At 50.1% G+C, this 13943-nt stretch overlaps 2 protein-coding genes across 2 annotated transcripts; both read left to right on the top strand.

Moving 5' to 3' along the window:
- The first annotated feature begins 1014 nt into the window (after positions 1 to 1014).
- On the top strand, positions 1015 to 1842 carry ins (preproinsulin). The gene is made up of 2 exons (XM_070856031.1): positions 1015 to 1404; positions 1488 to 1842. The coding sequence occupies exons 1-2, from the start codon at positions 1221 to 1223 to the stop codon at positions 1646 to 1648; spliced, it is 345 nt and encodes a 114-aa protein (XP_070712132.1). The 5' UTR covers positions 1015 to 1220; the 3' UTR covers positions 1649 to 1842.
- Positions 1843 to 3377: 1535 nt separating this feature from the next.
- nipal4 (NIPA like domain containing 4) lies at positions 3378 to 13943 on the top strand. Its single transcript, XM_070856050.1, has 10 exons — positions 3378 to 3418; positions 8608 to 8706; positions 9599 to 9736; positions 9838 to 9894; positions 10332 to 10422; positions 10510 to 10670; positions 11454 to 11621; positions 11825 to 11904; positions 11992 to 12204; positions 13308 to 13943. Exons 1-10 carry the CDS (start codon positions 3379 to 3381, stop codon positions 13542 to 13544), a joined length of 1284 nt encoding a protein of 427 aa, XP_070712151.1. The 5' UTR covers position 3378; the 3' UTR covers positions 13545 to 13943.

The raw sequence follows: 13943 nt of genomic DNA, 5'->3' as shown, positions 1-13943 counted from the left end.
GATTACAGAAATCCATCCAAAGTTATTAGTGTTTGAAGCTAAAATCCCTGTTTTAGTGAATGTAGTCTGGTGTGTGTGCTGTTTGTGGTTAAACCAAAAGGATCTTCCAGGTCTCTCTCTGTAGGGATCCTTTCCATGATGCTGTCACACACTTAGAATAACACTCTGAGCCTGTCAGTGGATCAAACAAGCTCTTTTAGTGGACGTGGGTGGAACAAACACCACAGTGAAGGAGGGTTGGTGCTGAGCTCAGCAGGAGGCTGATTGGTGATCAATATTTGTCTATTAGAGGTGATCAGATCATGTCGGCTCATTAGCTGTGTTTGTTTTACTGAGTGCTGCAGCCGGCCAATCAGATGGCAGCTCACTTACCTAATGTGTGCTGACTGGCTGCTGTATACACACACACACACACACACACACACACACACACACACACACACACACACACACACTCGTGGTGGGCGTGTCCAGGTGGAGGAGGAGTATAAGTATGAGGAAGAGTTCTTCTGTTCGGCCTCACACCAACCAGCTCTCAGCTGCTTCTGCTCCTCTTCTTCATCACAGAGTCTCCTCATCCTCCTCCTCCAACTCTACAGGTGAGCTGCTTTTGTCTTTGAATGAAAACTGCACTCAGGTCAAGAAACGTCAGATTATCACTAATAACATTTATCAGGATCTTTTTATATCTGCAGTCGTGCTACAGACACACTGACTGATGGAGCAGCAGCTCTAAAATCCCTGTTTTAGTGAATGTAGTCTGGTGTGTGTGCTGTTTGTGGTTAAACCAAAAGGATCTTCCAGGTCTCTCTCTGTAGGGATCCTTTCCATGATGCTGTCACACACTTAGAATAACACTCTGAGGTGATCTACTGGACCAGTTCCAACACTTTTACTACCTACCAGTCACTCAGACACCAGGATGTGGACAGAGAGGATCATGGGTAGTGACCCTCTAACTCTGTCCTCAGACCCCCGTAGCGCTCAGGTAGAGAAGATGTATCCTGTACGTATTCGCTTCAAGCTTCGTGTGTAGAGAAACATTAAGGCTGCAGTGTGTGATTCTGACCACCAGGTGATCATGTGATCACGGTTATTACCTGGTTCTTCTTCCACGCTCATGTCACATGGGGTGGTGCAGGAAGGGGTAACCATGGCTGTGGACAGAAACAGTGGAGTGTCCCTTTAACCTCAGTGTGTGTGTTCAGCTCTCCTGCAGCATGGCGGCGCTGTGGCTCCAGTCTGTCTCTCTGCTCGTCTTACTGGTCGTATCGTGGCCGGGCTCCCGGGCCGTGGCGCCCCCGCAGCACCTGTGCGGCTCTCACCTGGTCGACGCCCTCTACCTGGTCTGTGGGGACCGAGGCTTCTTCTACAACCCCAAGAGAGACGTGGACCCTCTGACGGGTCAGAGAGCCCGCCCAAAGCCTTTAAAGCATCACCAGACACACGTGAGAAAGTGTCTGACCGTCTGCCGTTTGTCCCTCCAGGTTTCCTCCCACCGAAGGCGGGCGGAGCGGCGGGCGGCGAGAACGAGGAGGCCGAGTTCACCTTCAAGGACCAGATGGAGATGATGGTGAAGCGAGGCATCGTGGAGCAGTGCTGCCACAAGCCCTGCAACGTGTTCGACCTGCAGAACTACTGCAACTGAACCGCCTGGCTATGCTTAGCCTAGCTTAGCATAGCTTAGCTTCTTGGCTAACTTAGACTGTCCCCTCCCCCACTCCCCCCGCATCAGAGGAATGGCAGTGCTGCCCCCCCCAGAAACCCCACTGCTGTCAAATGATGTGCTCAGAAATGGATGAAATTATTTTTCCTAGAAAATAAAGTTTTGCGAAATGAGAGAAACAAGATGTCATTATTATTATCATCATCATCATCATTATTATTATTATTATTATCATTATTATTATCATCATCATCATCATTATTATCATCATCATCATCATCATCATCATTATTATCATCATCATCATCATCATCATCATCATTATTATTATTATCATCATCATCATCATTATCATCATCATCATCATTATTATTATCATCATCATCATCATCATCATTATTATTATTATCATTATTATTGCTTTGTTCATGCAGTCTGGTGACTGTAACTAAAACTAGCAGAGAAAAAAAGAATTTCATGAACTGAAATGAAGATAAAAGAAAATAACGTTTGATAATAACAGAAACATAGAGACCATGTCGTCGCCTGTGTGAGAGAATAAAAACAGCCCTAGATTTCTGTTCAGCACGTTAGCCAGGCTGACAAAGAGCCAGAACTCCACTGATCCTTGTGATCAGTAGCAACGACACTGGTGAAGGTTACAGACCTCCTCCTTATGGCATCAGACAGAGGACTTCTCTCTGTCCTGGTCTGGTTAGACCTGAGTGCATCAGACAGAGGACTTCTCTCTGTCCTGGTCTGGTTGGAACAGTTCACTGGTATAAAGGAACCACATTAAGCTGCTTTAAGTCCTATTGATCAGATCGATTTCAGTTTGTACACGTTAACAATGAGTCCTCTGTCCACACTAAGGTTAGACATGGAGTTCCACAAGGTTCAGTGCTTGGACCGATACTATTTACCTTATATATGGCATCACTGTGGCCTCCAGCTCCACTGGGAGGAATCTGGAGTCTTATTGATCAGGATTTGTCCTTTAACTCCCACATTAAACAGATTTCTAGAACTGCCTTCTTCCATCTACTAATATTGTTAAAACCAGGTCCATCCTGTCTGGAGATGATGCAGAAACACTAGTCCACACATGAGTCACTTCCAGGTTGGATTATTTCTGTTCCTTATTATCAGGCTGCCCCAATAAATCCTTAAAGACTCTCCAGCTGGTCCAGAACGCTGCTGCTCCTGTTCTGACCAGAACTAAGAGAAGAGACCATCTTTCTCCTCACTGGCTTCTAACTAAACAGACACGCTGCAGTGCTGTTCTCACATCTACCACCAGGGGGCAGAGCCCCCCCAGTCAGCCAGGGCACTGTTACTGCAGGAGAAGTTCAGATATTTATTGATTATCTCAGATATTTATTGATTATCTCAGATATTTATTGATTATCTGACCCTGACACCTTTCTTCTTCTTCTCTCTTTCCCTCCATCTTCTTTCTCTACGTCTAAAAACCCAGTTTCGCTGTTTTGGTCACGTGGTTCCTCCGGTGGGAGGTGACCCCCTGCTGTGGGACCCGGCTCGGCCCGGAGGGGCGGAGTCAGGTGTGCTTTGTTTACCTGCTCCGGCTGAGCTGCACCTGTTCACACGGAGGGTCAGAGCTCCGCTGGGTCCCAACCGACGGGACGTCCGCCTGCACACGGCCGAGGAAGAGCCTCTTTATCCGGATGGTGGGTCCTCAGCGGGCCGACGACATGCGGGATGTTCACCTGGACAACGAGACGTGCGGGAACGGTGAGGAGGAGGAGGAGGAGGAGGAGGAGGAGGAGGAGGAAGACATGATTTTCACTTTTGAGTTAAAAGAAATGAAGCAGCTTTATTTGGTCCTGGCTGATCTGTGGAAGCTCAGTCTCATCAGTCGGTGTGTTTGGAGGACTGTTCACCAGCAGCAGATCACCAGATCACCAGATCACTTTCTGTAGATTTACTTTTAAAGTGTGTCATGTGACCTCTGACTGGTGAGTCATTTTAAAGGAGTTAAAGGGTCATTCCACTGTTTCTCCCCCTGGTCCTCTCTGTCCTCATCCTGGTGTCTGAGTGACTGGTAGGTAGTAAAAGTGTTGGAACTGGTCCAGTAGATCACCAGTAGATCACCTCAGCCAGCAGACACCAAACGGGCTGCAATGGCTGCAACGTGATCCTTTGGGACAACTGCACCTGATCACAGTAGGTCCACTAAAAGAGCTTGTTTGATCCACTGACAGGCTCAGAGTGTTATTCTAAGTGTGTGACAGCATCATGGAAAGGATCCCTACAGAGAGAGACCTGGAAGATCCTTTTGGTTTAACCACAAACAGCACACACACCAGACTACATTCACTAAAACAGGGATTTTAGAGCTGCTGCTCCAGCAGTCAGAGTGTTACTGAGTTACTGTGGGTCAGTTTGGATCCAACAGAACATCAGTGGACAGAAAGTCCAAGTTGTGTTTGAAGAAAATGAATGAACAAATGTTCCAGCTCTCATGTTTCCTTTTATCAGCAGTCATGACCACACCTACATGATTCATGAGTTTTGGACGTGTGGTGAATAATGAGCAGGTCTTGTTGGATCTCTCCCCTGATCCACTAACTGAGCACCAGGACCTCCAGTTGGAGGATCAGAGCCTGGACAGACACTAAAATGACCAAATCTAAAGTTGGAGTACTTGAGGACGCGACTCTTCCTCCACCTGAGCCTGAAAACGTCCACAGACACCGAACAGAGTCTCACACGGTGAGAGGCCGACGTCTGCAAACCTTTGGTGACTCGCTGTGTTTGCTGACTGAGGCCTCGTGTAAGACTGGTTCAACCAGTGTGGAGCTCAGAGAAACATGAGGAGGCAGGAGAGTGTTTACAGTGTCAACACTGAGGCCAGGACACACAACCTGAGGACACACAACCTGAGGACACAACCTGAGGACACACAACCTGAGGACACACAACCTGAGGACACACAACCTGAGGACACAACCTGAGGACACACAACCTGAGGACACACAACCTGAGGACACACAACCTGAGGACACACAACCTGAGGACACAACCTGAGGACACACAACCTGAGGACACACAACCTGAGGACACACAACCTGAGGACACACAGTCTGAGGACACACAACCTGAGGACACACAACCTGAGGACACACAACCTGAGGACACACAACCTGAGGACACAACCTGAGGACACACAACCTGAGGACACACAGTCTGAGGACACACAGTCTGAGGACACACAACCTGAGGACACACAACCTGAGGACACACAACCTGAGGACACAACCTGAGGACACACAGCCTGAGGACACACAGTCTGAGGACACACAACCTGAGGACACACAACCTGAGGACACACAGTCTGAGGACACACAACCTGAGGACACACAACCTGAGGACACACAGTCTGAGGACACACAACCTGAGGACACACAGTCTGAGGACACAACCTGAGGACACACAACCTGAGGACACACAGTCTGAGGACACAACCTGAGGACACACAACCTGAGGACACACAGTCTGAGGACACAACCTGAGGACACACAGTCTGAGGACACAACCTGAGGACACAACCTGAGGACACACAACCTGAGGACACACAGTCTGAGGACACACAACCTGAGGACACACAGTCTGAGGACACACAACCTGAGGACACAACCTGAGGACACACAACCTGAGGACACACAGTCTGAGGACACACAGTCTGAGGACACACAACCTGAGGACACACAACCTGAGGACACACAGTCTGAGGACACACAACCTGAGGACACACAACCTGAGGACACACAACCTGAGGACACACAGCCTGAGGACACACAGTCTGAGGACACACAACCTGAGGACACACAGTCTGAGGACACACAGTCTGAGGACACAACCTGAGGACACACAACCTGAGGACACACAACCTGAGGACACACAACCTGAGGACACACAGTCTGAGGACACACAACCTGAGGACACACAACCTGAGGACACACAGTCTGAGGACACACAACCTGAGGACACACAGTCTGAGGACACACAACCTGAGGACACACAACCTGAGGACACACAACCTGAGGACACACAGTCTGAGGACACACAACCTGAGGACACACAGTCTGAGGACACAGTCTGAGGACACACAGTCTGAGGACACACAACCTGAGGACACACAACCTGAGGACACACAGTCTGAGGACACACAGTCTGAGGACACACAGTCTGAGGACACACAACCTGAGGACACAACCTGAGGACACACAGTCTGAGGACACACAGTCTGAGGACACACAGTCTGAGGACACACAGTCTGAGGACACAACCTGAGGACACACAGTCTGAGGACACAACCTGAGGACACACAACCTGAGGACACACAACCTGAGGACACACAACCTGAGGACACACAGTCTGAGGACACAACCTGAGGACACACAACCTGAGGACACACAACCTGAGGACACAACCTGAGGACACACAACCTGAGGACACACAGTCTGAGGACACACAGTCTGAGGACACAACCTGAGGACACACAACCTGAGGACACACAGTCTGAGGACACACAACCTGAGGACACACAGTCTGAGGACACAACCTGAGGACACACAGTCTGAGGACACAACCTGAGGACACAACCTGAGGACACACAACCTGAGGACACAACCTGAGGACACACAACCTGAGGACACACAACCTGAGGACACACAGTCTGAGGACACAACCTGAGGACACACAACCTGAGGACACACAACCTGAGGACACAACCTGAGGACACAACCTGAGGACACAACCTGAGGACACACAGTCTGAGGACACAACCTGAGGACACAACCTGAGGACACACAGTCTGAGGACACAACCTGAGGACACACAACCTGAGGACACAACCTGAGGACACAACCTGAGGACACACAGTCTGAGGACACAACCTGAGGACACACAACCTGAGGACACACAGTCTGAGGACACAACCTGAGGACACAACCTGAGGACACACAGTCTGAGGACACACAACCTGAGGACACAACCTGAGGACACAACCTGAGGACACAACCTGAGGACACACAACCTGAGGACACAACCTGAGGACACACAGTCTGAGGACACAACCTGAGGACACAACCTGAGGACACACAGTCTGAGGACACAACCTGAGGACACAACCTGAGGACACACAGTCTGAGGACACAACCTGAGGACACAACCTGAGGACACACAGTCTGAGGACACAACCTGAGGACACACAACCTGAGGACACAACCTGAGGACACACAGTCTGAGGACACACAGTCTGAGGACACAACCTGAGGACACAACCTGAGGACACACAACCTGAGGACACACAACCTGAGGACACACAGTCTGAGGACACAACCTGAGGACACACAGTCTGAGGACACACAGTCTGAGGACACACAGTCTGAGGACACACAGTCTGAGGACACACAGCCTGAGGACACACAGCCTGAGGACACACAGTCTGAGGACACACAACCTGAGGACACACAACCTGAGGACACAACCTGAGGACACACAGTCTGAGGACACACAGTCTGAGGACACAACCTGAGGACACAACCTGAGGACACACAGTCTGAGGACACAACCTGAGGACACACAACCTGAGGACACACAGTCTGAGGACACAACCTGAGGACACAACCTGAGGACACACAGTCTGAGGACACACAACCTGAGGACACAACCTGAGGACACAACCTGAGGACACAACCTGAGGACACACAACCTGAGGACACAACCTGAGGACACACAGTCTGAGGACACAACCTGAGGACACAACCTGAGGACACACAGTCTGAGGACACAACCTGAGGACACAACCTGAGGACACACAGTCTGAGGACACAACCTGAGGACACAACCTGAGGACACACAGTCTGAGGACACAACCTGAGGACACACAACCTGAGGACACAACCTGAGGACACACAGTCTGAGGACACACAGTCTGAGGACACAACCTGAGGACACAACCTGAGGACACACAACCTGAGGACACACAACCTGAGGACACACAGTCTGAGGACACAACCTGAGGACACACAGTCTGAGGACACACAGTCTGAGGACACACAGTCTGAGGACACACAGTCTGAGGACACACAACCTGAGGACACACAACCTGAGGACACAACCTGAGGACACACAGTCTGAGGACACAACCTGAGGACACACAGTCTGAGGACACACAACCTGAGGACACACAGCCTGAGGACACAGACTGTGTCCTCCTGGCCTCAGTGTTGACACTGTAAACACTCTCCTGCCTTAGTGGATCAGGGGAGAGATCCAACAAGACCTGCTCATTATTCACCACACGTCCAAAACTCATGAATCATGTAGGTGTGGTCATGACTGCTGATAAAAGGAAACATGAGAGCTGGAACATTTGTTCATTCATTTTCTTCAAACACAACTTGGACTTTCTGTCCACTGGTAGGTAGTAAAAGTGTTGGAACTGGTCCAGTAGATCACCTCAGCCAGCAGCCACCAAACGGGCTGCAATGGCTGCAACGTGATCCTTTGGGACAACTGGTGCACACACACCAGACTACATTCACAAAAGCAGTGATTTTAGCTCACAGGACACAGGAGCTGCTGTTGTTACACTGATGTTCTGTTGGATCCAAACTGACCCACAGTAACACAGTAACTCTGACTGGTGGAGCAGCAGCTCTAAAATCCCTGTTTTAGTGAATGTAGTCTGGTGTGTGTGCTGTTTGTGGTTAAACCAAAAGGATCTTCCAGGATCTGTCTCGTGATCACTTGAACATTCAGATCACTTCAGCCACGAGGACATTTTGGACACTACTGAGGTCGCGTGCGTGTTTCTGTACTTCCTGTGTGACCATGTTCAGGGTCTAAATGTAAACAGGAAGCAGGAGTCAGGTGTCAGAGCTGACCCATGATGCTCTGCTGCATCTCTGCAGGGTCGCTGGTCCGGCTGTGGTGCAGCTCCCAGTCCACCGTGTGTTCGATCCCTGGACCACCGATCAACACACACCTGGACAACAGCACTCACAGCACAGGTACAGACACACACACACACACACACACACACACACACACACACACACACACACACACACACACACACACACACACACACACACACACACACACACACACACACACACACACACACACACACAGACAGACACACACACCTTTGTTAACAAGAGGAAGAAGCAGAAGAAGATCCAGGTGATGTTTCACAGTTTGAAATGAAACAATGAACAGGTGTGACTGCTGGACTTCCTCCTGTTCATGTGGCTACAGGTGTAGCCAAGAAGAGCCTCAGGAGACCATGAGACAGGAAGTCACACTATTAAGTTCTCAGTCTGTCTGCAAGTGAAAATAATACAGGTGACAATCATCAATCAACCCCTGGATGTTCAGACAGCAGCTCCTGTCTGCAGAGGATGAACCCCTGGATGTTCAGACAGCAGCTCCTGTCTGCAGAGGGTGAACCCCTGGATGTTCAGACAGCAGCTCCTGTCTGCAGAGGACGAACCCCTGGATGTTCAGACAGCAGCTCCTGTCTGCAGAGGATGAACCCCTGGATGTTCAGACAGCAGCTCCTGTCTGCAGAGGACGAACCCCTGGATGTTCAGACAGCAGCTCCTGTCTGCAGAGGATGAACCCCTGGATGTTCAGACTATCAGTGGATCACTGAGAGACTGAAGGAACCTTAAAAACAGACAGGTTCTCTATGAGGTTCTGCAGCCTCTGTTTTCTGGAGCTTTATTCTGGAGGGTCAGGGTTCAATGACTGTGGGAAGCAGTTCTTCCTTCCTCTCCTGCTGACCATGTGCACACACCTGTTCTTCTCCCCTCAGGTGTGGTCTCCTCTGTGTGCTGTAGGTGGTTTAATGTGCAGGTAGGTGTGTTTCACACTCACAGAGCCGCTGTGTGTCTCCAGATGTGCAGACTGCCCGGACCTTCGGCCGCTGGCTGGGCCTGACGCTCGCCCTGCTGTCCGCCTTCCTCATTGGTGGGAGCGTCATTCTGAAGAAGAAAGCTCTCCTCCGATTGGCCAGCAACGGGCACACCAGAGCAGGTGAGCTGGTTCCAGCTGCAGGTGTCCTCAGAGCCAGCAGCCACACAGCAACACCACCTATTACTGTGTGTGTGTGTGTGTGTGTGTGTGTGTGTGCGCAGGTGATGGGGGTCATGGCTACCTGAAGGACTGGCTGTGGTGGGGAGGCCTGTTCACCAGTAAGGATGGTTTCTATCTGACTTTATGACCTACGGTTTCTAACACACCTCCAGATGTTCAAACGTTAAAACGACTTCATGGGACCAAAGTTCTGCAGTTACAATAAAACCCTGGATATTTTCTAGGATCAAGATGTAAACTCTAAAGTAACGTAGAAACTAGATGATAAATTCCATCACTGGAAATCAGAAGCCACTGCGAGCCCCCCCCCCCCAAACTATACACTGGTCTCTTTAGCTAAAGAGAGAGACCAGAACAGAAGTCCACAGCGATGATAATCCACACTGGCTGCTTTTGGCTTCTTCTATGACATTAACTCTCCACTGAATCATTTAGAAATAATACTTCCTGTGGCCTGCTGACGTCCTCGCTCATCACGTCAGAGCTGTTTTCGTGTCTCAGTGAGAGAATAAGACTGTTTCCTGTCTGTCTGCAGTGGGAGCCGGAGAGGCCTGTAACTTCGCCGCATACATGTTTGCTCCGGCCACGCTGGTGACGCCGCTGGGCGCTCTGAGTGTCCTCATCAGGTAGCCGTAGTTCCCAACGCCCCGCCCCTCCGTCGGGGTCACTGTACTTATCAGGGGACGCTCACCGTTTGTGTGCCTGTGTTTCAGCGCTGTTCTGTCCTCCCACCTGTTGGGGGAGGTGTTGAACGTGGTGGGGAAGCTGGGCTGTCTGCTGTGTGTGCTGGGGAGCGTCCTGCTGGTCCTCCACGCCCCGCAGGAACAGGAAGTCACATCGCTGCAGGACATGACAGACAAGCTGCTGGAGCCAGGTGAGGGAGGGGTTACCTCAGCTGATCACCGTGGTAACCTGACTTACTATCATAGGAAGTGTTAATAAGGCTCTTGGCCCCCCAAAGCTGTTAAGATCATACCTGCATATCAGAAACCTCAGGAAGCTTGAAGGTGAAACATTCAAGTCAAGGAACTGGAATCTGATCAAAGCATGAGCACCAGACTCCACTGACAAAAACAGTCATTTTACCTCACAGGACGTTTGTGTTAACGTGTGTAACACACACAGCAGAGCAGCAGCTCTAAAATCCCTGTTTTAGTGAATGTAGTCTGGTGTGTGTGCTGTTTGTGGTTAAACCAAAAGGATCTTCCAGGTCTCTCTCTGTAGGGATCCTTTCCATCATGCTGTCACACACTTAGAATAACACTCTGAGCCTGTCAGTGGATCAAACAAGCTCTTTTAGTGGACCTACTGTGATCAGGTGCAGTTGTCCCAAAGGATCATGTTGCAGCCATTGCAGCCCGTTTGGTGTCTGCTGGCTGAGGTGATCTACTGGACCAGTTCCAACACTTTCACTACCTACCAGTCACTCAGACACCAGGATGTGGACACAGAGGACCAGGGGGAGAGACAGGGGAGTGACCCTTTAATACTTTGGGTTCCACAAGAAGAGCATTGATTTCCTGTTTTCACTGATAACTGAGTGTGTGTGTGTGTGTGTGTGTGTGTGTGTGTGTGTGTGTGTGTGTGTGTGTGTGTCTGTGTGTGTGTGTGTGTGTGTGTGTCTGTGTGTGTGTGTGTGTGTGTGTGTGTGTGCCAGGTTTCCTGGTGTACATGTCGGTGGTGTCGGTCCTCTGTGCCGTGCTCGTGCTGTACTTCTCTCCCCGGGTCGGGCGCTCCAACATCCTCGTCTACATCAGCATCTGCTCGCTGCTCGGCTCCTTCACCGTCTCCTCCGTGAAGGGCCTCGCCATCGTCATCGACACCGGTGAGACATGAGAGCTCCTCCAGCAGAACACACAGCAGCAGAAGAAGAAGGAACATGGCGGCAGACGTTAAAACGATAACGTCCATCCTAAACCTCACCTAACCATTGCTAGCATCTCGTTAGCTGCTACTAGCATAGTTGCATTGTGGGTAACGCAGGTGTGAGTTTGGGTCGTCGTTAACGCTCCTCTTCTCTCTGTCCAGTGTTTTATGATACCTCAGTGCTCGCCAGTCCTCTCACCTGGATCCTGCTGTTCACGCTCATCGTCTCCATAGTAACACAGGTAAGCTTCCGGTATTCTCACAGGTAGAGTCAGAGAGCGCAGCTTAGAACCACATCAGGGTGAACTCACCTGTGTGGCTGCCTGCAGGTGAACTACCTGAACAAGTCTCTGGACACCTTCAGCACCCTGCTGGTCTACCCCATCTACTACGTCCTCTTCACCTCCGTGGTCCTGTCCACCTCCATCATCCTCTTCCAAGAGTGGAGGAGCATGGCGGCCGTGGACGTGGTCACCACGCTGGGTTCCTTCCTGGTCATCGTGGTGGGCGTGGCCATGCTCCACCTGTTCAAAGAGCTGCAGGTAGGTTTGGCTTTGGCTGACGTGTAACTAAACCCATTTCCAGATAGGCTAGCTGTGTCACCCCGTTTTTGTCTTTTGTGCTAAGCTAAGATAGCTGTAGCCCCCTGTTTCCAGTTTTTATGCTAAGCTAGCTGATTCCCCCTGTTTCCAGTCTTTACGCTAAGCTAGCTGATTCCCTGTTTCCAGTCTTTATGCTAAGCTAGCTGATTCCCCCTGTTTCCAGTCTTTACGCTAAGCTAGCTGATTCTCCGTTTCCAGTCTTTACGCTAAGCTAGCTGATTCCCCCTGTTTCCAGTCTTTACGCTAAGATAGCTGATTCCCCCTGTTTCCAGTCTTAACGCTAAGCTAGCTGATTCCCCCTGTTTCCAGTCTTTACGCTAAGCTAGCTGATTCTCCGTTTCCAGTCTTTACGCTAAGCTAGCTGATTCCCCCTGTTTCCAGTCTTTACGCTAAGATAGCTGATTCCCCCTGTTTCCAGTCTTAACGCTAAGCTAGCTGATTCCCCCTGTTTCCAGTCTTTACGCTAAGCTAGCTGATTCCCCCTGTTTCCAGTCTTAACGCTAAGATAGCTGATTCCCCCTGTTTCCAGTCTTAACGCTAAGCTAGCTGATTCCCCCTGTTTCCAGTCTTTACGCTAAGCTAGCTGATTCCCCCTGTTTCCAGTCTTTATGCTAAGCTAGCTGATTCCCCCTGTTTCCAGTCTTAACGCTAAGCTAGCTGATTCCCCCTGTTTCCAGTCTTTACGCTAAGCTAGCTGATTCCCCCTGTTTCCAGTCTTTATGCTAGTTAAAGTTGAATCAGCTCGAGGTGTTGAGGAAGTCACTCAGCTGGTGTTCTGAGTGTCACACTGGTACCTTAAAAAACATGTTGAAATGTGAAATGTGAGCATGTTAGCGTGCTAACTTTAGCATCAGGCTGCGATCAGACTTTAAACTACGTAGCGTCTCTGCTGATGCATCATTTTAAATTATACTTCTTTGGTTTTGTTGGTGTTTGTTAAAAATCTTCATCCCGTCGGACAGACGGAAGTCAGACGGATTCTTTAGGAGGAGTTTCACATTTCTGTCCAACATCAGTGTGATCAAGGTCACCTTGTCTTACAGGTGACGATGAAGCAGCTGGCCAATCAGCTGTCTCAACCGGTGGAGAGGGAGGGGCTCGCAGAGGAGGTTTCAACCAATGAACAAGCAGCAGCAGCAGCAGCAGCAGGAGGAGGAGGAGGAAGAGGAGGAGGAGGAAGGAGTAAGAAGGAGGACAAGTACGGACTCATCGACAACATGGTGATAGAGTCTCTCCCTCCTATGAGAGAGGAGGGGCCGAGAGTCTTCATCATTAGCTGAGAGAGGAAGAGGAGGGACAAAGACACACATGTGACTAGTCACATGACCACTGGATATCAAAGAAGCTGTGAACACATCCAGGAAGCCTTCAGGATGGACTGACGTCAGATTATTCAAAGAAAACCTTTGTCCTCCTTCCAAAACATGTAGAAACAGCGGACTCACCCTTTAAGTCACAGAGTAGCGCATGCTTTAGTTAGCAGGACGCTCGGTGCCCCCCCCCACAGGCTGAAGACTCTCCTGCTGACGAAGCACAGGCAAACAAAATGTCCCCCTGTTCCAGGCTTTATGCTAATCTATGCTAGCTGCTTCCCCCTGTTCCCGTCTTTATGCTAAGCTAACTAAGCTAACAGACTGAAAACAGACTAACAGCTCTGCTGTGTCTTTTTATGTTTTGTA

Source organism: Pempheris klunzingeri, unplaced genomic scaffold (assembly GCF_042242105.1).
Source record: "Pempheris klunzingeri isolate RE-2024b unplaced genomic scaffold, fPemKlu1.hap1 Scaffold_50, whole genome shotgun sequence".
NCBI classification, from domain to species: Eukaryota; Metazoa; Chordata; class Actinopteri; order Acropomatiformes; family Pempheridae; genus Pempheris; species Pempheris klunzingeri.
This window is presented reverse-complemented; position numbering and strand designations above follow the sequence as displayed.

Coding starts and splice junctions, on each gene's coding strand:
- ins (XM_070856031.1), top strand. CDS start 1,221: ATGGCGGCGCTGTGGCTCCAGTCTGTCTCTCTGCTCGTCTTACTGGTC. Junction 1,405..1,487: donor AGACGTGGACCCTCTGACGG/GTCAGAGAGCCC, acceptor TTGTCCCTCCAG/GTTTCCTCCCACCGAAGGCG.
- nipal4 (XM_070856050.1), top strand. CDS start 3,379: ATGCGGGATGTTCACCTGGACAACGAGACGTGCGGGAACG. Junction 10,671..11,453: donor AGACAAGCTGCTGGAGCCAG/GTGAGGGAGGGG, acceptor TGTGTGTGCCAG/GTTTCCTGGTGTACATGTCG. Junction 11,622..11,824: donor CGCCATCGTCATCGACACCG/GTGAGACATGAG, acceptor CTCTCTGTCCAG/TGTTTTATGATACCTCAGTG.